Genomic DNA, 23,629 nt, shown 5'->3' with positions numbered 1-23,629 from the left:
TTGTAACAATGCCTACCATATAAGTAGCGCTCAATAATAGCTATTATTCACAATAGAGTAATTCAATAAAAGCTTTAACGTTTTATCACCAACCTAATTCCATCCTACCCTCACTTACTGTCTCCCTCTACCTTTCACTTTTCTTCATCTTCATACCTAATAAAGAAGAACAGAGTTGGAGATTTATGCTTCAACTTAAATATGGGAAGGAAGAATAAAAGTTTAAAGAGCATTTCACTTAATATATAAACAGACAAATTTATCCAATACATCAGTGGATAAGAGCTCACACTTTGGATAGAGACAAAGGGGGGCACACAAGAACACTTTCAACTGGACAGTATATCACTTAGTAGCATAGCAATGGTTTTGTTAAATGCCAAGCTAGCTAATAACTAAAGAACATACTTTCCTCTCATATGCTATCAGTGGCAGTGTACACTGGTACAAAGTATAAATTCATTAGCAATAACCATCAAAATTAAAATCCATGTATCCATGAGTTTTTACTTCTAAGGGATTCATTTGATTGGTATGCTTCCATATGCATTAATATTTATATTTGCAATTTTATTACTGCAGCTGAATATAACACTGTTGCCCTAATTCTTAGTTTGAGATTTTAGGCATCTTTCCAGGAGTCAGGAGATAAATAGAACGTAGTTGTCATTGAGTGTTTTAATGGAGAAAGGACATCTCCACATTAGACTGTGGAAATGAATGGAATCATCATCAACAACTTTAAAATGTGCTCTAGTAACTGTGCTTATAATCTATTAATTTTCTATGATAATGCATTTTACTTATCCTTGAGCATAATTTAGCAGGCAAAAATATTTATTGACAATATCCCAATATGTTGTATTATGCTTGATGTCAAATTTTGATTTAAGACATCAAGCATTTTGAATATCCAACTGTATTCTCTTTAAAAAAAAATTTGTGGGGGGAGGGGGGAGGGATAGCATTAGGAGATATACCTAATCTAAATGACGAGTTAATGGGTGCAGCACACCAACATGGAACATGTATACATATGTAACAAACCTGCACGTTGTACACATGTACTCTAGAACATAAAGTATAAAAATAAAAAAAAAGTGAATAGTCCTGATATACTAGTATAAACTACATTTGTCCTAGGATTTCCTTTCTTTTTGAATAAAGAAAAGTCTATTTGTTTTCTTTTCCCTAATCATTATTCTAGTAGTCCGAAAACTTACAGAGCCCCAGTGCAAGGTAATATAGGGAGGACTATAGAATTAAGAGCTAAATGATATAGATATTACTCTAATAACTACAGATCCATCTATCCATCAATGTACTGAATGCCTAATGCATGCCAGACATATGCTAAAAGGCAGCAGTAGAGGATTCAAATAACTAAGGCATGCTCCTATCCTCAATTGTGATTAGCTTTGAAGACCTATATTCTTTTGGTAGTCTCTGAACTTTCCTTTGCCCAGAATCTGCTTCTACAAATTATCCCTATAGCAGCTTGTGAACTGTCCTCCGAGAAGTATAAGATCATGTCACTGCCCTTCTCAAACACTTTTGATTGATTAATCCACTCAATAAATATTTGAGCACCAACCATTTGCCAGACACTTTTGTAGATGCTTAAGACAGGGCAGTGTTGACAAAAAAATTCCTGTCCTAACGTATTCTAATAGGATATATAATATTCCTAATGTACATACTTGTATATTATTCCTAATGTATTCTAATAGGATAGAAAAACATTTATATGTGTGTGCGTGTATATGTGTGTGTATATACACACACACACATATACATATGTTAGTAATAAGTAGTAGGGGAAGATATAAAAGGGAAGGGGGGTAGGAAGTCTATGTATGTATGTGTGTATGAACATATCTAGCTTATTCTTGTCTTCCTGCTTCTGCTCACCTATTTACTCTTCCTGGGAATGTCTTCTGCTTCTTCTCTGCCTACTAAAATTCTTCCATTTTAAATACTTATTTCAAATTACTGTCTCTCTTTGCAAAGCCTTCGCAGATTCCTAACTAGAATTAATGACTCTATCTTCTCCTCTGTATTACCACAGCTCTTTCTATTTCTAGCAGGTTATTTTTTTCCCCCTTATCTGGCTGTTCATCCAAGGTTACTACAAGTTGAGTATCACTAATCTGAATATGTGAAATGCTCCAAGATTCTAAACTTTTCGAGCACTGATGTGACACTCAAAGAAAATGCTTTTTGGAGCATTTCAGATTTTCAGATTAGGGATGCTCAACTGGTAAGCACAACACAAATATTCTGAAGTCTGAAATAAAAAACCTGAAATCCAAAACACTTCTAGTCCCAAGCGCCACCTGTATGGAGTGCCTAACACAGAAGCTGGTAACTAATAGCCAAAAAAAAAAAGTGAGTTGCCTAGGATTATAATGCTGTCCTAATCTTGTTGTGAAAAGGGGGCTTTTTCCCAATGACACAGACACTGATGTCTGTGGCCTCTCTGCTCACCCTGGAGCAGATGTGTATATAAAGTTTATACACAGGGAGAGACAAAAATACCACCAGCAAAGGAGATCACTCACCTCTAAAGGTTCTAACGCCCATTTACCTACCAATCCCCAGCATAGTCTCTCATTATTTCCCATAACTCACAGAATTATTTTCACCATCTTCATCAACCTACTTTAAGTTGTATCTACAACACACCAGCTTTTATACTCAATATAAAAAAATTGAGATTTTTTTTTGTGATTATAACAACAAATATAAAGAATAGGTCAGTTTTTAAGAGGAACTCACTTCATCCTTCTATTTATGGCTAGCATAGGCCCTTTTACTCAGGAACAGCTAGTGTCTCATTACAACTCTCAATATTAGAAGAAAATGCATGTTGTTTTAGATAGTAATTATGTACTTAAAAGAGGAAAGGGGGTTAGATAATGTGCTTTCTGAGGTCCCTTACCACTGAAAATGCTGATTCTAATGCCTTTCTTAAAATAGTACTAACAAACTAGTCTGCTAGTCTTTATTCTTGAACTATTTCCCAGCTGCAGAAATATCTCCAGATGTAGAGTTATCTCTTTAAATATCTTTTGACTCATTGCAAAAATTCACTTCTAACTGACGTTCAATTTTACAAAGTGAATGTGGCTACAAAATGCAAAAATCACTTAGCTCAAATGCGTGAATCACCTACATGTACATCTGGTTCAGTCATTTATGGGTTCAAATCTGCCTACCTACCTACCTATCTTTATTAAATATTATAAACACTATTTACTACTTATATATTATTCCTACATTACATGTATTCACATATACATAGTATATATAGTTTTAGTGATACAAATTCTAAACAGAAAGATTACTAGGGCTTGAGATATAGCTAAACAGAATGGACCCAAAGCTTCTGATCATTACTGTCAAGTGAGTATCATTCCCCTCAAAATTACCAAAGCCAATATTTATACATATCTAATAATCCACATTCATGCTGCACCAGGAGTTCTGTCTCTTAAAGGCAGACCTTAATCTAGATTGATCCCAGATCTCAAATTAGATAAACATCAAGTAGGCACAGAAAACAGGATAATATAAGAAAGTCATTTATCTTGGGCTGATTTCCTAGTCTTAACTACAACTCAGAGAATAGTTAATGTAGTCCCATCTGAGACTTCCGCAGGTTCTACAAAGGAATGAGGTAGATAATTATGAGTTTAGTTTGGGGATCATTCAATTTCCTTGCTGCTCATTGTTTTCTTCGGTTGTGTATCATGTCACAAGAAAGTGGACAGGGATCAGAAAATGAGCACGGGGGACATAACATTGTTCACTGGCATGTTGTTCCCCTCTTTCTAGGTATTCGGGAGGATTATATAACCCATCCCCCTTGAAGTTATGTGACTTGCTGGAGCCAATAGAATGGGAGAAAGAGAGATAGCTTCAAGTTCAACTTCAAGATACTTCAAGCTTCAAGTATTTAATTGCTGGGGGTCAATTCTCTAGCCTTCCTTTGCCCATTCCAGTGACTATGGCAGTACGTGTTGACATGAAACTGCAACTCTAAATTGGCAAATGCAGAGAAGCTACTCAGGAGCATCACCAAAACTTGCAGCAGACCTCAGGCATGCAGCAACCAACTTGCTGTTTTAAGTCCCTGAAATCTGAGGATTGCTGGTTCCTGCAGCATAACCAAGTCTGTCCTGACTGATACCAGAAGTACCTAATTTTGCCACATTTAGCAGCTCAGGAAAACTTTTTTGGAGAATGAGTTTAGGTTACTGGTTTCTGAATGACTGTTGGAATTCAGCTATCTCTCTTTTATTTATTTTATTCATATTTGGCTATAGTTCAGACCAGGCAATTTCCCAAATATTGTTCTTGAAATAGAGTATCTTACTCATTAGTAATTTATTATTCTATAACTATAGCCTCCCACTGTGCAACTAATACAAGCTTATGGAATAGTGATGCTCATACAAAGTAGCCAAGTTACTTATCTGTGACGGCTTTTTAAATTTTACAGGCATGGTGAAGCATCCAAGTTTGCCCTCTGGGAAAATCAGAACTAAAAAGACTTCCTTTGTGCTCTGTCAATGGCTCATCTGTCAATTCCACACCATACTCAGGCAGTATGGGGCAGTTTCAGTCTTCTCCTTACATTTCCTTAAAAGATTCTGTCTACTCATACATATTCTGGTTCTTTCAGGAAAGCCATATTTGAAGAAACCCATCTCATTCTCTAAGTAGTAAAGATCTAACATGTCATGTGAACAACTTTTGGCTGAAGAATTTCATCAGTTCAGGTACTATAATGTGGACAGCAAAAAGAATGCTTTAAAAAAAGTATCTGCATTCTGATTAAAGTTAAGCTTAGCTGTATTCAATGGTAAAATTTTGACAATAAAAGATGAAACAGGCATGAAATGTTTTGTCATTTCAACATGCTTTTGGCATTAAGTCTAGTGCCTGAGTTACATGGTGGTGTGTGTTGAACTGTGTTTTCAAAAAAGTTACATCTAAGTTCTAATCCTGGGTACCTGTGAATGTGGCCTTATTTAGAAATGGAATTTTTGCCAATGTCATCAAGTTAAAATGAGGACATGCTGATTCGGGTGGACCCTAGTTCAACGACTGGTGTTCCTGTAAGAAAAAGAAAATGTAGTTATAGAGAGGAAGAACACCATGTAAAGATTATAAGCCAGGGAATGTCAAGGATTCCCAGCAACCACGGGGAGCTAGAAGAGAGGCATGGAAAAGATTTCCCCTCAGGGCCTCAGACACCTTGCCAACACCTTGATTTGGGATTTCTGCCTCCAGAATTGTGAGAGAATAAATTTCAGTTGTTTTATGTCACCCAGTTTTTGGTACTTTGTTAAGGCAGTGTGGAAATATATAACATATGGTAATATATTTCAGTCACAGTATTTGCTAATGGTAGTAACATGAGGAAAGAAACCCCCTTTGAAGGCTGACTATGCAAAACCAGGGCAGGACATGATGGTATACAGCTGACAGAAATAAAGCTGAAAGACTCCACATGGGAGATAGCTTCAACACAAAGCATCTACATATTTAACAAATATAACTATATATGAGGAAATTAAATATTTAAATTTGATGTAAATGATATATCTTGGTAACCAGACTTTTAAAAAATGATAAATATATACAAGGTAAAGATTTACAAAAACTGGCTCTTAAAACTATGGTATTTTGCTAACTTTCAAATCTTAATTCTAGTTAAAAATATCACAAACATTTGATTATCAATATATCAATTATGAAATACAAATACTTTGCATATTTGGTACTTTTCTTTTGTACTTAGGTTTTCTTTTGGTTTCACAAATAGTAATTCCTGTTTCTTATTTGACCTTTTTTTTTTTTTTTTTTCAGATTTACTTTGATAATATTCCCAGATCGTACTTGTTTCATCTTTTCACTGGGAAATCTTTTCTTGATTCTGAATTCTCCATTTACTTTATAGATCTGATCTATCCATATATAAAAATTAGAAAATCCTCTTTCTCAATATACTACTTATTCAAGTAACTGCAGTCATGACAATGCACAAAGAAAAAAATCATTGTGACATAAAAAGTTAATGTATTAACCACCTATAAAACGAATCTTCCCTCTCATAGCCTTCCCTAATTAATTTTTTCCTATTAGCATTAAAATTTTACATTCGGTCTTTCATTGGTCAGCAGATCAGCAGATGTTATGACTATCCAATGATGTATAACAATACAATGCAAATATAAGGCAAATGAATTATAAAGTGACATTACAAACCTTGCAAAGATTTGCTGACCTCTATTGATATTTACCCTGCATTTTAGTTTTATATTTGCATGTTTCAAAACATTCTGGATATATGACAACACAGAGGACACAGACTGTATTTTCCAAAAACTGCTACAGCATTATTTCTAGTCACAGAGACTTTCCAGAATACTGCCACTCCCCCATTAAGAACTGGAGTTTACATAAAACCTTGCCTTATGAGTGGGCCTTTGTAGTTGCTTCAACTACTAAAGTATGGTGGAAGTGATCCTATGGTAACACAGCTTTCACTTACCTTTCTCTCTGTGAACATGCACCTCAGGAATCCTGAGCTGCCATGTAAGAAGTCTAGCTGCTAGGAAGCTACCATGCTGGAGAGACCATGTAGAAAGACTATAAAGAGAGACCCTTGGGCAGTGGGAGTGTAAACTGTTCAGCCCCCATCCGTTTGTGTTTTGTTATCCCAGGAACCAAACAAGTCAGTGAGCATTCAGATGACTACAGCCCCAGCCACCATCTGACTGCAACTATGTGAGAAACCCTAAGCTGCCCAGGGCTTCTCACAAAGCACCCTGTCAACTTCAGAATCATAAGAGAGAGTAATAAAATGGCTGCTGTTCATTTAAGCCACTAAATTTAGGTTGTTACACAGCAAAAGAAAGCCAAAAGATTTTTACACCTGGAAGTAGAGTGCTGCTGTAACAAAACCTAAAACATGTGGCAACAGCTTTGAGACCAGGCTATGGGCAGATGTTGGAAGGGTCTTAAAAGAGACAGCTAACAGAAGAAGCTTGATGGTCTTCAAGGAGGCTGTTGGTAAAAGCTTAAAGGAAGATCAGGAAAATGTTACTGGAAGCTGAAAGGGAATCATTATATGGTAGGAGAAAGTTTAACAACACTGTTGGCTGTGGTGCTGTAAATAGAATTATATATATAATGAATCAGTGAATTTATCTGAGATTTCTAGGCAGTTTGATTGCATTAGTCCGTTCTCACGCTGCTATAAAGGAAAGCCTGAGACTGCATACTTTACAAAGGAAAGAGGTTTAATTGACTCACAGTTCCGCATGGCTGGTGAGGCCTTGAGAAACTTATAATCATGGCAGAAAGGGAAGCAAACACATCCTTCTTCACATTAGCAAAAGGGGGAAAACACCATCAGGTCTCATGAGAACTTATTACCACAAGAACAGCAGCATGGGGAAGCCTGCCTCCATGATTCAATTACTTCCCACCAGGTCCTTCCCATGACGTGGGGATTATGGGAACTACAATTCAAGATGAGATTTGGGTGGGGACACTGCCAAACCATATCAATGATATAAGTGCCAAATATTTCCTTTTAACTGTCTATGACTGAGTTTTTTTCAAAGGCAGTGTTTAATTTTCAAGATCTATTTAACCCAGAGGTTAAATCACAAAGAGTGACCTGCCCTCCCAAGAAAACCCTGCAAGATATTGCCAAATTAGAGACAGAAACCTTAAGAATCTACATGGAGAGGGATGCTAAGGGGTTGGGATCAGAATGGAAGGATCATAATGTTGACTTACAATTTGTTTATACAGATCTGCTAAGTTGTGATTCTGGATTCAATGTATTAGAGTGGCTGTTAGTGGTAACAGGTTGGCTGGCTGACTGAAATCCAGGCTCAAAGGTGGACTACACTAAATGAAGGTGAAATTCTAGAACTTCCTTGATATACTGTAGAAGAAAGAATTCAAATGCTTAAGGAGATAAAATGCTAAGGTGGATTTCTCTTATGTAAGATCTGTTTAATCACCTGTTAACTTTGTCCTCCAGAACAGCAGTGACCAACCTTTTTGGAACGAGGGATGGGTTTCATGGAAGACAATTTTTCCATGGATCAGGGTACAGGGGATGGTTTCAAGATGAAACTGTTCCACAAGGAGCATGCAATCTAGATCCTTTGCATGCACAGTTCGCAATAGAGTTTGCGCTCCTATGAGAATCTGATGCCACTGCTGATCTGACAGGAGGTGGAGCTCAGGCGGTAATGCTCACTCCCCTGCTGCTCACCTGCTGCTGTGTGGCTTGGTTCCTAACAAGCCACAGACCAATACTGGTCTGTGGCATGGGGGTTGGGGACCCCTGCTCCAGAGGTCTTGAGAACATTCCCTTTACCAATTCTGTGTGAAATACATTCATGAGGGGAGATCTGGCATCCTTGAGAACTCACTGGTTGCTCTTCTCTGTAGACCCAAGCATGTCAGTGGGTTAAAAAAATGGCACTTTGCGGTGACAAAGGCCAAGTGGCAGCATTTAACCACTAGAAACAAGGTGGATATGGTGCCAGACTAACACCGTGAGACAGCAATTTCTGTTTGAAACTTTAATTACCTCATTAGTATAATATGCCTTAGTCTCCAGGTTGTGTTTGAAAAGCTTTGGAAGCTCACACATATCTAACATTTCTCCCTATTCTACTTTTACTCCATACTGTCACACTAATTCTTACTTTCAAGATTACTAGAGATATAAATTCATTCTCTAATTCCGTTCCCAAAACTCATCTTCCCTGAACTCTATTCTTTTTTTTTTTTTTGAGATGTAGTCTCACTCTGTCACCCAGGCTGGGCTGCAGTGGCACGATCTCAGCTCACTGTAAGCTCTGCCTCCCAGGTTCACGCCATTCTCCTGCCTCAGCCTCCCAAGTCACTGGGACTACAAGTGCCCACCACCATGTCCGGCTAAGTTTTTGTATTTTTAGTAGAGACGGGGTTTCACCGTGTTAGCCAGGATGGTCTCGATCTCCTGACCTCCTGATCCGCCTGCCTCGGACTCCCAAAGTGCCAGGATTATAGGCATTAGCCATTGCGCCTGGCCCCCTAAACTCCATTCTATTTTATTCTCGCATTAGCTCCAATTTTCCACTATAAATAATTTTTAAAATTGGAAAATAAATGATCATCACTTTGGTTGCAAAAAGAAAAAAAATCTACACAGTGGAAAAATATGTAAAGTAAAAAAAAAATCATGTAAAAAAGAGTTAATGTGAAACATGGGTAAAAACAGCAAGATACTAATAACTGATTTTGATAATCCAATTGGGTTTGGCCATTTTCTTTTACTGTTGTTTTGAGTCTTATCACTTTGGTTTCCCATTTTTCACATCAGTTCAGGGCACTAGAAAAATCAAAATTTATGAATCTTGACTCTAAAAAAAAAACTGGCAAAAAAGGAACATTAATCTAAAAGAAAGGTTAAATTTAAGGGACAGAAACACAATTAGGTTAACAAAATGAATATATCTGTATGGAAGATGTCTGAATTGACAGGGATTTTAAGATATTAAGATGGTAGCTAGCTGTGAAATATATATACGTATATGCAGAAATGGAAGCAGATAATTTTAACAGAAGTACAGGGATTAGAAAAGGTTATAAATTCATTTGGCACTTATCACCATGGAGTATTCTATTTTGTTCCAGAAACATATTTCATGAGGAATATTACAGTTCAATGAAACAGAGGGACCAGTGAGGGGAGATAAAATACATTATATTAGAAATGGTTAAAAATACTGGGAGTACTCAAGCTAGTTTAAATAAAATAGTGACAGCAAGTCAGAGAACTTTAAATATCTGAAAGGCTATCAATTCCTGAAGGATTGTTGCAAGCATTTAATTTATGTATAAAAAGTGGGCTAAAAAATTTATGTTCTTAATAAATGTAGCTTAAAATGCTTAAGAGATTTTTTTAAATTACAGAGATCATAATCAGGGCTAATTAAGTTGAAAGCAGGGTAGATTTCTAATTGGCTAGCAATTTGGCCTATCAAAAAAGAAATATAATGTCTCGTGCGGTAGTAAAATTGTTAATTGAAGTGTTTTCAGTTGAAAGCTAGATGGCGATCTTTAAGGAGTGATGTTGGAGGAAATTTCGCCTTGAGTAGAAGACTGAGCTTTGAAAGACCTCAAATGGTGTTTCCAACTCCAGGGCAATGACTGGAGTTGCCATGTGCTGCCCTGACAACTCTCTCCCTTGTCAAGTTAGGTAACTCATAATATCACATTCCTCACTTAAAAAAAAAAAGAGTACAGTGGATTACTTAATTAATTCCAGTTAGTTCACTATGGAAAATTACCATCAAGGATAGGATTACTCAGTTGTAGAGGACTTTGAAATAAAAATAAACTTGAGTCACTTTTTATGAGCCAAAAACCATATTCATTATAAATCCCTGTATACAAGAACTATAATGGGAGTGGAAGTGAAGGAATATTCCCCCAGAACAGTTTTGGTGTTTGGACTTATAATTACATGCAGTATTTTGGGACATAAGATTAGAAAACAATAAAATATAAACTTACTAGAGCAAAAATAGAAAATAATAAAATTAAGTATAAATTGTTATATAAACTAAGCACATATAAAAACAGACTTACAAAAGAAACTGGAAGCTATTAATTATAGTATCAACAAACAATTCAGTCAGTCTTAATGTTAGCAAATCTAATGGATGTGCAGTGGCAATTCATTGTGGTTTACCTTGTATTTATCTGGTGACTGGTAATGTTGAGCATTTTTTCATGTGCTTATTGGCCATTAGTACATTTTCTTTGACAAAAAGTCTAAATAAATCTGCTCATTTTAAAAAACTGGGTTGTCTTCCTATTGAGTTGTAAGACTTATTCATATATTCTGGAAGAAAGTCTTTTGTCTGATACAAATTTTGTTTGTGTCTGTGGTTTGCCTTTGCCTTCCTAATGGTGTCTTTCAAAGACCTAAAGTTTTTAATTTTAATGAAGTCCGACTTATCACTTTAAGTTTTATGTTTTTATGATCTGGTATAATTAATATGTGTGCATGTGTGTGTGTGTGTAAACATGCACACATGGTTTAACAATTATACATGCAGTTCATTTCTCAATGGAACATAACCACAGTAAAATTATTCAACTTTGTAACTACCTTTTCTTAAATATAGTCTGCAATTTCTCAGGTTCTACTTAAAAGTAAAGCTACTATTTTACATTATTTTTCTAAAAAGGTATTTGTGGTTTCCATGGGAACACATATATCAATAATAAGGCATTTGAAAAGTTTCAGACAAATACATTTACATGCCATTTCTTTTCATAAACAGGACTGATAGTCTATAGAATTACTGCCCACCAAACATCTGAAATTAAGATTATTACCTTCTGTAAAGTGCCAATGAATTTAAAATATGAATCTTCATAAAGCTAAGCATTTCCTTTTAAAGGCCTTTAACAAATCTCATTCTTCTAAAGTTACTTATGCACAAAAAATACTCCACCAATAGCAAGTTTTATATCTCATCTATATTCATTGTGGTTAAAGCTACTGTAAAGATATCATTCAAAGTGCATTTTAAGCTTCTAGTATCTATGTGAGCTGTCAAACAGTCCTAAGTGTAAAGCAACCATAATACAATGTTTAATTCACATTTTTAAGAAGAAAATCTTGTTCTTAAAGCAAAAAAAATTTGAAGTAATTTTTGTTTACATCGTTTTTTAAATTCAATGATATTTGGATTGGCAACAGTTCTTAAAATGAAACTCAAAAACATCTACAGAATAGTGTTGGTTACTTCTACTGTGTGTGCTTTTATAATAACCCATTAACTAATCAACTGTATAGTTAAATGTTACACTAAGAATCACATAAAGATATCTATGTAGAACATTGGTCTCAAGTAATACCAATGTTACTTTTGAATCTACCATCTGTATTATTTTCCCAGGGGAAAAAAAGGAGTCAAGATGTAGAACTGGAAGGGGCCTTAAAACATAACTTTATTCCCAATGCAGGAATGCTTCCTATAACCTACAACAATAGACAAAAGCTGAGTCCAATACACAATGTCAGTATTACTGTGCAAAGTAACAGCCCCACTATCAGACAAATCTAATTATTGGAAACGTCATCTTTATGCTGAGTATTCTATTCTACCTTCTTGTGACCTTCACCTTGCAGTTCAAGTTCTGTTTTTTAAAATTATAAAGAAAAACTACACTCCCCCATCAATGGAACAGTAAGAAATCATCATGGAGTTTGGCTCTGTGGGAGAAACAGACAAATTATGCAGTCATCGAAATGTTAAATGAACTCAAGCTGGATCTCTTGAAAAACCAGAAGTAGGCCTAAAAGAATTTAATGTATTTTAGGTTTTAAGTTTTTTGTTTGGTTGTTATGGAAACTCATCAAAAAGAATGATCCTGAATATGAATGTGTAACATATGTATTTTGCTATTAATCAAAGGTAAGGAAAGTAAGTTGTGACATGTTAGTAAATACGAAAATGATTTTAACAGGCCTAATGTGTTTAGAAACATATTTGTAAAGCAGTATTAATGATTCAAACTAAAGTACCACTCCAGATAGGGCCCCTCCCCTAAAACAGTGGGTCTTACTAACTTTTCAATAATAAAATGCTGTTTAGTCTGAATTTCAAGATTAACATTTCAATTTACATGCCCAAAAATACACATATGTCACTGTGGGGCTTATTTCTCAGAATAAGATTCCCAAGTAGCAAGCGATATATATTTAAAAAGATGGAGTTACCAACTGGCTAACTGCTTGCCCTGAACACATTCCCAATCAAGATATATCAATAAATCAAATAATGGGATGTTATTATACAAAAACCTAAGTGGATGAACATCTTGGTTTGAAAATATGTTCCAAGAAATCAGCAAAATAAATTTGGAATCATACCACAACCAGATTTAGCCAGTGGTGAAAACATGTCTGTGGGGAAAGAGAGGCAACTATGTCTATTATCATGCCTAGAACCAGGAATTTGAACTATGGTAGCTTGGTAGCTGTGGAAATTTACCTGACAGGTTGCCAAAGCAAACTGGGTTAAAGATTTCCATTCTCATAAAAGAAAATGGAATAATTTGGTGGCTGCAGATAAGGTCACCTCAACCAAGAATAAACTGTGGTCATGACTACTTTCCCCAAAACAAATCCTTTTGAATGTTTTTCCATTTATTCAGTTATCTTAAAAAATTTCTTAATTTTTGGCATTTTAAATCTTTCTAAACCAAAATGTATCTTGAATTTAATCTAGTATTTCTAACTTATTTGAAAACTGTAGCCTTTTAAAGAGTTGTGGTCTATTTTTTTTTAACCAGTGAACTCTTTAAAAACATTTAAATTAATTCATTCTAACATGTCTTCTTCAAACTTAAGATGTTTCTAAATAAAAATTTTACTTTAACAAAAGTTTTAATTCTAATTTCATTTTATTTAAGGTATCTGAATAGATTCAAAAACAAAAGTGTGCTAAGTATTCAATAAATTTGTTCTAAGACACTTCCAGAGTACTAGAGAAGTATCTTAGAGAGCTTTAACCACCAGTGAAGGCTGGTGAATTGAGATAAAAGTCAAAAAGTCATGTTTTCAGTGGAATCACTATCACAGGAGTTAATATAACACCATGATTATTTAGCAGCTCAAAGTCAGGCTACATGGATTTAAATACATATGGGCACTAGGACATAAATATGTGAAATCAGGACAATCCTGGACATTCTAGGATAGAAGATTACTGTGCTCATATATAAGGAGGGTTATCAATAGCCTGAGATAGTCTCCCCATTGGTATTTTCGTGTAAACAGGTAGTAACGGATATTATTAATCTCTAATCCTGGGAAGTAAGGCAGGCACTGAGGTCTCACTGGCATTGCTAATGTCACAATATGAAGATAGCTAACTTGGACAACTCTCCACTTAGGGCAGCCTTAATTTAGCCTAATTTTTATTCTCTCAAAAGTCCATAAATAGACCAATTTTCTATTTTTAACATATCAAAAGAACTTCAACAAAACCATCTGTCCAGAATAAAATCAACACTAAATGGCCAAATTCAAAGTAAAATTAGATTAATAGTGGTTATGTAAAATTTAATTCACAAATAATATGTCCATTCTCTGACAACAATTTAGTTTCTTTGTTCTGAACATTTATAAATAGTTCAGCTCTCTGTCCAGACTTCTTCGTATTTACAAAGGAACTGCTCCCAATACATAAACATTATGCTTTTATAAAGAAAACTACTAGGTGCTCTGAAATTGGGAGGAAATTTCATTGTACTTGGCTTACCACATTAAGCTTCAATGGTTCCTTATTTCTGTTTACTCATGAGTCAATCAAGTTTTGATTAAATAAAATGACAACTAACAAAAAATAGGTCCTCCACACTCCCATTCCAGAGATAAAAGCATAGTACTACATTGTTATCATATAATCTGAACATCATCAAAATTAACATCTTCTCTTAAAAAGTCACTGTTGGCTGGGCGCAGTGGCTCATGCCTGTAATCCCAACACTTTGGGAGGCTGAGGTGGGCGGATCACGAGGTCAAGAGATCAAGACTATCCCGGACAACATGGTGAAACCCCGTCTCTACTAAAAACACAGAAATTAGCTGGGCCTGTTGGCGTGCACCTGTAGTCCCAGCTACTTGGGAGGCTGAGGCAGGAGAATCACTTCAACACAGGAGCAGGAAGTTGCAGTGAGCCAAGATTGTACCACTGCACTCCAGTCTGGCAACAGAGCAAGATTTGTTTCAAAAAAAAAAAAGAAAAGAAAAGAAAGTCACTGTTAAAGAGAATGACAAGCCAAAGAACGGGAGAAAATAGCTGCTAATTATACAGCTGACAAAGGATTTGTATCTAAAATATATAAAGAACTCTCAAAACTCATCAATAAGAAAATGATCCAATAAAAATGAAAAATCTGAACAGATATTTCACCAAAGAACATAAACTGATGACAAACCAGCAAACGAAAAAATGTTCTACATATTAGTAACTAGGAAAAATGAAAATTTAAACCTAAATAAAACACGACCACACAACTATTAGAATATCTAAAAATTTTAATGTCTGACCATAGTAAGTGTTGGTAAGGGAATGAAGCAACTCACATGGCTGATAGGAACATAAATGGTAAAACCATTTAGGATGACAGTTTGGCATTTTCTTAGAAAGTTAAGCACACTTACCATATGACCCAGTCATTCCACTCCTAGGTGTTTACCCAAGAGAAATGAAAGCATATATTTACACAAAGACTTGTACATAAATGTTCATAGCAACTCTGTAATAGTCCCAAACTGGAAACAAAAATGTCCATCAACAGATAAATATATAAACAAAATGCAGTATATTATAGCTACGTAAAAGGAATTAACTACTGATCAACATAACATGAATGAATCTCAAAATCGCTATGTAAAGTGAAAGAAGATCAAAAGAGAGAACACATTGTATAAAATTTGTGTAAAATTTGAGAATATGTAAACTAATACATGACAGAATGCAGATCAGTGGTTAGTTTCCAGAGGATATGAAAGAGAAGCTGGTCAAAGACTAGAGGGGGGAGATTACAAAGGGACACTAGGACTTTTGGAAATGATGGATATATACAATATTTTCATTGTGGTGATATCTGCCAGGTATATTTGTTTGTGTGCGCAGTATATGTAAAACATAACAAATTTACATTCTTAATATGTGAAGTTTAGTGTGTGTTAATTAATATTTTAATAAAGCTCTTCTTAAAAAAGGAAGAAAGCTGTCACCATAGGAGTTGTCCATTCATCACTAAAACGTAAGCTCCATAGACAATTTTTTTCATCTTTTATTAACTACATATTCTCAGTACTGGCACATATTAAATATTCAAGAAATATTTATTTGATAAATGAATGACAAAGAAAAAAAAACAAAACACTACTATGAATCAGAAAGTGTAGACCCCATATATTCTAGTTTCATTTCAAGCACTACTAAGGTTATAATAAAGGTATGAATACTTCCAAAACAAACATATGCTAAATTTAAATAAATCAAAGTAGCATCAGCTTTGTTTTTCTACTAATTTCACTGCTTAGCATCTTTAATATTTTTATCAAGAATTATACAGCTTCTTTTTAAATAACAATAATAGCAAATGCACAGTAATTACTGTGTGTCAGGCACTATTCTAAGGATGTAGCATATATTAGTTTATTAATCCCTATAAAACCTTATAAAACAAGCTTATCTTTTTCTCATTTATAAGACAGATAGCAAAAGCTTTGATATGATGAAGACATTAATCTTTTACACTTCACATGTTACAGCTATATCTCCTTTAAATTAACTTTCTGATTCTTGACAAATATTTTTAGATATTTAGATTTTTAATATTTCTTTTTGCTTTGAAGGGCGCTCCCCATCTAAAATTAGTTAATAAATCATTATTTTAACCAAGCTTTGTTGATCACAAAATTTTTTTTCACCTCAGAGCAGAATAAGGCCCCACAATTCTTGCACTACTTGTCTCAATAACTGCCAGTACTTACTAACTGAAGGCAATATAAAAGATGAAAACATTTTTCTACTCAAGGGGAAAACCATGCTAGAAATAATCCTTATTTGAATAATCCACTCAATAATTTGGAAAAAAAATATTAACTCTTCTATCATATTCCTCTATCTCTTCCCTAATCCCAAAGATCATAACTACCGGTAGTGCCTGGAAACATGTTAAAATATTCAGATCCTGGGAGAAAATAAGACCATCAATGATTACTAACAAAAACAGCCTACCTAAAACTTACTATTGGAAGATGGCAATGATGTATTGGAAAAATGACTTTTAAAAAGATATAATGGAAATACATGAAATTATGAAGAGGAGAAAAGTGAATGGGTTCAAGAAAGGTTTAAATGAAATATGGCCTGATTATAACTGAATACCTGGAGGGACTTACCTCTTGAACTTAAATTCTTAAAACCACAAAGTTTAGTAACATTTGAGTTCCAACCATAATTGTTTGCTTTTCTAAATCTTCTTATAACATAAACCAATGGAGACACATGATTCATCTTACTAAACTGTTTTTGCCACAGATTTGGATACCATGGAGCAATGCACATGAAACAAAACATTTTCACATCTACTTACAAAACGTTTAGAAAACGTTCATCACAATTTTGTCCAATAAATAAAGAGACAAAAGAGTAACAATTTGCAGGAAAAAATGGCTTTTTAAACACTTGAAAGGATGCAGAAACCCACTAAAAGATTGCAAAATTATAATTATATGTACATGCCATTCTTATCAGATTAGCAATGATCAAGTGGAATACATACACATACTATTGGTGAGGTCGTGGAGATACAGGTATTTTTATATATTATTGGTAGAAGTGCAAAATAGTACAGTTCTTATAGAGGATTATTTGGCAATATATATCAAAACTATAAATACATTTACTGTTTGATGTAGCAAGATCAAATTTAAAAATTTACCCTGCAGATACTTGCATACATACAAAAGAGCATAGATACCAGGCTATTCGTTATAGCATTATTGGTTTATTAAAATCTTTTGACATTGCACACTATGTAATATACACACATTACAATACTATGTAGACATAAAAAAGATTGCGAATGCTCTCTGCATCTCAATAATAAAAGATCTCCAGTATATTTTAGGAGAAAATGGCAAGATATGTAACAAGGTATATGTATACATTACTTTTAAAAGGGGGAAAATAAATTAAAATGCACCTGAGCGTGTGTGTGTGTGTGGTGTTTTCTTGTCTATGCTTAAAGAAACAGTACAAAGACACAAATTATTAAAAGTGGTTATCTGTAGATGGGGGTAGGGTAAATAGGTATGGGAATGAGACCTTAGAAAACAACTCTTTATATTGTTGTGTATGTATTATCTATACACTTCAAAACATGTAAAAACATTCTTTCTCTACTAACACTGTCATGAATATTTACAAATATTTACTAAAGAAAGAAATATACTATAGTAAATTATTGGAAAGAAATTCAGTTTTTTCAGATAGTTAACACTGCCGACACACTGACCAGTATGACTAGCTTAACATTCCAGGTCAGTGACTCAGGTGTTCAATAGATCTCTGTTTTCCTATGCTAAAAGGCTACTTACAGAGGTGGGCAAAGGCACTGCAGAAAAAACAGAAACTACAGAAAATATAACAAAAATAATATTCACTGAGAAATCTATTACAAAGATAATTGCTAACATTTAAAAATATTTCTATAGTCTCTTTTTCTCTATTCTTTTACATATATTATATATTGATATCTCATATTTGATACAGTGATATGGACACTGACATTAAATATACTGAAATATAGTATCTGTGATATGGATATTATAAATGATGCAGAAATTTTCACAGATTATAAACTGAAGAGGATATAAAAAAGGGCTTGATTCTTTCACCTACTCATTCAAAAACTGTTTATCAGAATACATAAGGTGATGCATATGTTAATTTGCTTTAGTTATTCCACATACATTAAAGCATCACGTTGCATGTTGTATATCACAAAAATATACAATTTTGATCTGTCAAATTAAAAAAAAATTATCAGGTACTTCATGTGCCAAGCACTGTATTATGCACTAAGATTATGGTACTAAACCACAGTGACATGACCCCTGCCTTCATACCGCTTACAATTTACAACAGCAGTTCTCAAATTTTTGGCCCCAGGACCCCTTTATGAACTTTTACATTTTGAGGACCCTAAGCACTTTCATGTATAGGAATAATAGCTATCTATATTTATCATGTTATTCACTTAAACTAAGAGTTTTTAAAAATTTAATTCATTTAAAAAGAATAGGAAACCTATTATAGGTTAATATAAACAGTATCTCCTAAATTTTACAAATCTTTTAATATCTGGGTCAAAAGAGAAAAGTTTGATTTTCATATCTGCTACAGCATTCAGTCTACCGTAATATGTTGTTTAGCTGAAGTATATAAAGAAAAATAAAAGCTTCACACAAATACATTAGTTGGAAAAGGGAGACTATTTCAATAGTCTTCAGATAATTAGAAAAATACTTCTGCAATACTAAACTAAAATGCTACAAGTGGTAGTTTCTTAAGGTTAGTTGCTATGTGGAATCTAAAAACATACCAATAAGCTTTTTATATTCTGTGTCATTCATTAAAGTACTTTATGCATATATTACATTTCATCACATAGAAAGCTTACACACACATATACAAATATACATATTGTGTATATATAAACCAAATATCTTGACATGAAAACTGGTATGTGTATTCTTATACGTGAAATACTGTTCATAAAACTGTTTTAAGATTGTTAAAAATTAAACATTTACCAAAAATCATCTGGCAGACTACTGTGAAAATAGGTATAAGGAGAGAAAATCTCATGATAGTTCAAGCAATTGAAAAGCTTTTATTAGTATGGTATGTCAGCACTGTAAAAATAACTTCAAAAGCCTCATCCCCCATAATATTGCTGCTAGACTGAAATTCCTGTTATCATTCTCAGTAGAGTCAAATAAATATCCATTTCATGGAATCTCCTGGTCATCATTTATAGAGTAAATGCTACTTTAGGCTGAAACACAGACTATTCTAAAAGATTTACATTTTCATTAAGATTTCTCCATATCGGAAATCCAACTATATTCAAAATATTAGATATGTTTTCCTGAAAATGTTCCCTAGATCATTTTAGTTGGCTTGGAAAATAGTTTTCATAATGTTTTTAATTCTTTCAAATCAAGGCTAAAAAACAGCATTATTCATAGAATGCAGTGTTTTCAAAAATTTTAATGCAAGGAAATTCTATACTAGTCTTCAATTATTTCATATCAGATTTAAAACTGAATGACATAAGGAAACCCCTCATATGTATTCCCCTGAGAAATCACAATATGCAAGGGATAAAAAGGAGAATTGTCATTTGTAGCAACTAGATTAATATGCCTAAAAAAATAAAATGAAAAACCATTAGAATGAATCAAAAACTTGATAAAAGAGGCTGCATATAAGATTCATATTTTTAATCAGGCATTTCTATATGCTAATAGCCAATTTAAAAAGTTCACGGGGGGAGGGTGGAGAGAAATCCTAGTGACTATCAAAATACTTAAAATGCCTAAAGTAAACCTAATAGGAATGTGGAAAGCACGTACCAGAAAGAGATTTTATTCCAGCATACACACACACACCCACACCCCCCACCAGAAACCAGAATAGAGGCTTATCTGGTTTCTAGATGGGAAGAAATGACATTATCATAAAGTTGTCAATTCTTACTACATTAATTCAGGAGTTCAATAGAATGTTTATGGAATCTGGGAAGGTAATTCTGAAGTAGACAGAGAAAAGAAAAGTTAAGAAAAATTTTGAAAGCAAGAACAGAGATAAGGGAATTTACTGAATATCAAATCATATTATAAAACAATTGTAATTGAAATACCAGTATCTTGGTTTAGGAAGAGAAAGACATAGCAATATAACAGAATTAAGAGTTCGGAAACTGACGTAATATGTATGAGAATTTATTTTAGGATAAAAGTGCTCTCAAACCATGCAAAAGTAGAGGTAATTGAAAAGTATTTGGACAACTGGTTATCCCATTGGGAAAAAACGGGTCTCTACCTCTTTATTAAGTTTAATAAAGTTTCAGATTAAAATGAAACATAAACCATAAAACAATTAGTTTTCTAAGACTTTTTTCTACACTCTAGTTCAAGGAGAGAGAAGGAAATGTAAGGAAGTAATTTCAGACAACACACAACTTCCAACAAACACAATGAAAGAGACAGATTTTTACTACATAAAAATGTAATATTTTCTATATGACACTATAAGGTTAAAAAATAAGAGATGAATATAATACAAAAGATTACTATCCACATCAAAGAGTTCCTAAAAATCTAAGAAGCAAAATTCAAAAAGTAACCAAAAATCTGAAAATGACACAAAAAGGTAATTTACAGAATTATTAATACCTATAGCCAATCAATTATGAAAAGCAGACCAACTTCATCTAGGAATCTACAAAACATTTTAGTGAGCGACTTTTTCAGTTATCTAACTGGCAAAAAAACAAACTCAAACCAAAACCAAAACCAAAACCAAAACAAAACACAACAAAAAAAAAACAACAGCTCCAGCTAAGAATTTTATGATATTTTACACCGCTTGTCAATTTCATTTATTTGTCAAGAGATGAGACTACACTCTTTATGTGAGAACAAAAGGTCTGAAAAGATGGCACATCTTCACTATCAGGACACCTAACTGTGTAAGATGACAAAGCTAGCACCCACTGACAGTGGGTCCATGTGCCAGGGAATGCTCCTTCCTGCCCCATTCTTGGTCAGTAGACCGACTACACAGTCAGCTAAGGAAGAGAAGCAGAGAACATCTTGGCAGAAACATTCCTTTAGAATTTTTCCACCAAATTAAATCAATGAATGGATGGGCTAATGATTTGCCTTATTCAGGCTGAAGATACAGGACATATTTTAGGAGGAAAGTATTATAGGATATGCCCCCAGACGTTATAAAACCCCAGTACAGGCTTAGAGATCCAATATGTTTTATTGGTGATAGAGAAAAAGACAAAACAAACATACAAACACAACCACTAAAGTTGAGAATCAAAGAATTCAAATATTCTGATAGTTTACAACTTTCCCAAATAACAAGTACAGCACATTAATCCAGGTATAGAATACAAGATAAAAGCACTGAATCATACTTTCACATGAATTAATGGGAACTGATTCCAAACAGAATACAATACTGTACACTCCAAGGAAAAGAAGCCCTTCATGCACTCAACAGATATTAATTTTCTACTTTTTATTTTACAATAAACTTGTATGTCAATAAAACTGTGTTAACAGTAAGTCTTCAACAAGTATTTAGTAAAAAGCCTAATATAATATTGATTTGTCTTATTTATACTGGCCATAACAACTTGTTTGTTTACAAAATTTGATCTCTTAAATATTTCAGAGAAATTACTGAGCAAGTTAAAACTTAGGTACTGCTATGTAATATTTAATGTATAATGACTGAACAACATTTTGAAAGAAATAATATAAATGGCTTAGTATTTTTTTATTGTATCTTACATTATCTTAAGTGTACTCATGAACACATACCTGATACAGGTCTTTCTGAGGCAAAGGTGGGGATCGTTCTTCATACATAGGAGGTGGTTTATGTGTGGGTGGAAGGTCAATCCTGCATTGCAAAGGTTAAAATATGTGATTGTCACATTTAGAAAAAAAAAAAGCAAAAGAAAATCAAGGTTCTCATAATTTTTGAGAATATTTTCCTCATACTACATAATATTTACACTAGCCTACATGTTTAATTCAGTTCTTAGATTGCCATTAATCTATCAAAGATCAAAAATAAAAATAAACATTGGTGTTAAAGGTTCCTGTATGTAGAACCAATCATGTTTACAGAAGGAATTAAAATAGAAGAACTGAAATTAAGTAATCCAGTATATGACATGACTTTAGTGCATGTTTTAATATTTGACTATGTCTATCAACATTTTAGAGTGTCACTACACTTTCCTCCAAAGTGTCACAATAAGAAATATTTACACTGTATTTTAGAAATACTTCCAAAACTGATTTTCAAAAGCTCTAGTCACTCTTACAATATTAGTCAGATAATTAATATTTTCAACCTACAAACCATTATAAATCTTGCCATCTGAAATAAACAAAATAATCAATACATTTTTAGGGAATGCATTTATTTTTTCCAAAGTTGCATATCAGAAAATCGACATTTTCATATATTTTAAAAATTGTTTACTTATAACAAATATAGGTTTTAATATACCTTGTAGCTCTGCATTTTACAAGATTTTATAAATATAGTCTCATGCTTTTGAAGATCACAAATAACATTTTTAGTACTTGTGCTTAGAAAATCAAAAAGTTATCTATATTAAAGGATAAAGGGAATGAAAACTATAGATCCTGAAGTAATAAATTCTCTGTGGTCTAATAATGTCTCCATGGACATAAACTAGTATTTTAAATGATTAAAACTTAAGTGATAAATAAAATGGCTACATTAATTTGTTAGCCTACATTATGTTTTTGAAATTATAGAAAAGGCAAGATAATCTGGAAATTAAGATTAAGTAACCACATGCTAGTCACTCTTGAAAGACTGAAGGACTCCAGTCCCACAAGTATTATACTGAAAGAGCATTTTTTCATCCTTTTGTTTAAATAATTGTTTCTTCTTATCTAACGAAAATCACAGCAAATTTCTAGCTCCAAGGTGCCATAGGCCATTTAGGTGAGAAAACTGAGGCTCATTGAGATAAAGTAACTTACTTGTTGTTCATGGTCATAGTACTAATTTGATCATGACAGAGCTGTAACTGACACACAAGTGTCTTTGATCCAAAGACTAGTGCTATAATTGTGCCAAATTAGAGAAGCAAAGACATATACAAAGCATTTATGAAGACAGAAGAACTATCTTATGTCCTAACATAAAAA

At 33.6% G+C, this 23,629-nt stretch overlaps 1 protein-coding gene across 2 annotated transcripts in view; it reads right to left on the bottom strand.

Annotated features, from left to right (window-relative positions):
• Positions 1-23,629, bottom strand: part of LOC111543040 (nectin-3) — a 118,721-nt gene that overhangs the window by 23,851 nt on the left and 71,241 nt on the right. For both annotated transcript variants that reach the window (XM_031935098.1, XM_023212830.2), the window contains exon 7: positions 22,256-22,337. In XM_031935098.1, the coding sequence (XP_031790958.1) occupies positions 22,256-22,337 (82 nt within the window). The remainder of the gene's footprint in view (positions 1-22,255; positions 22,338-23,629) is intronic.

This window comes from Piliocolobus tephrosceles, chromosome 2, assembly GCF_002776525.5.
Source record: "Piliocolobus tephrosceles isolate RC106 chromosome 2, ASM277652v3, whole genome shotgun sequence".
Classification (NCBI taxonomy): Eukaryota; Metazoa; Chordata; class Mammalia; order Primates; family Cercopithecidae; genus Piliocolobus; species Piliocolobus tephrosceles.
The sequence above is the reverse complement of the archived record's forward strand: the minus strand, read 5'-3'. Positions and strand labels throughout refer to the sequence as shown.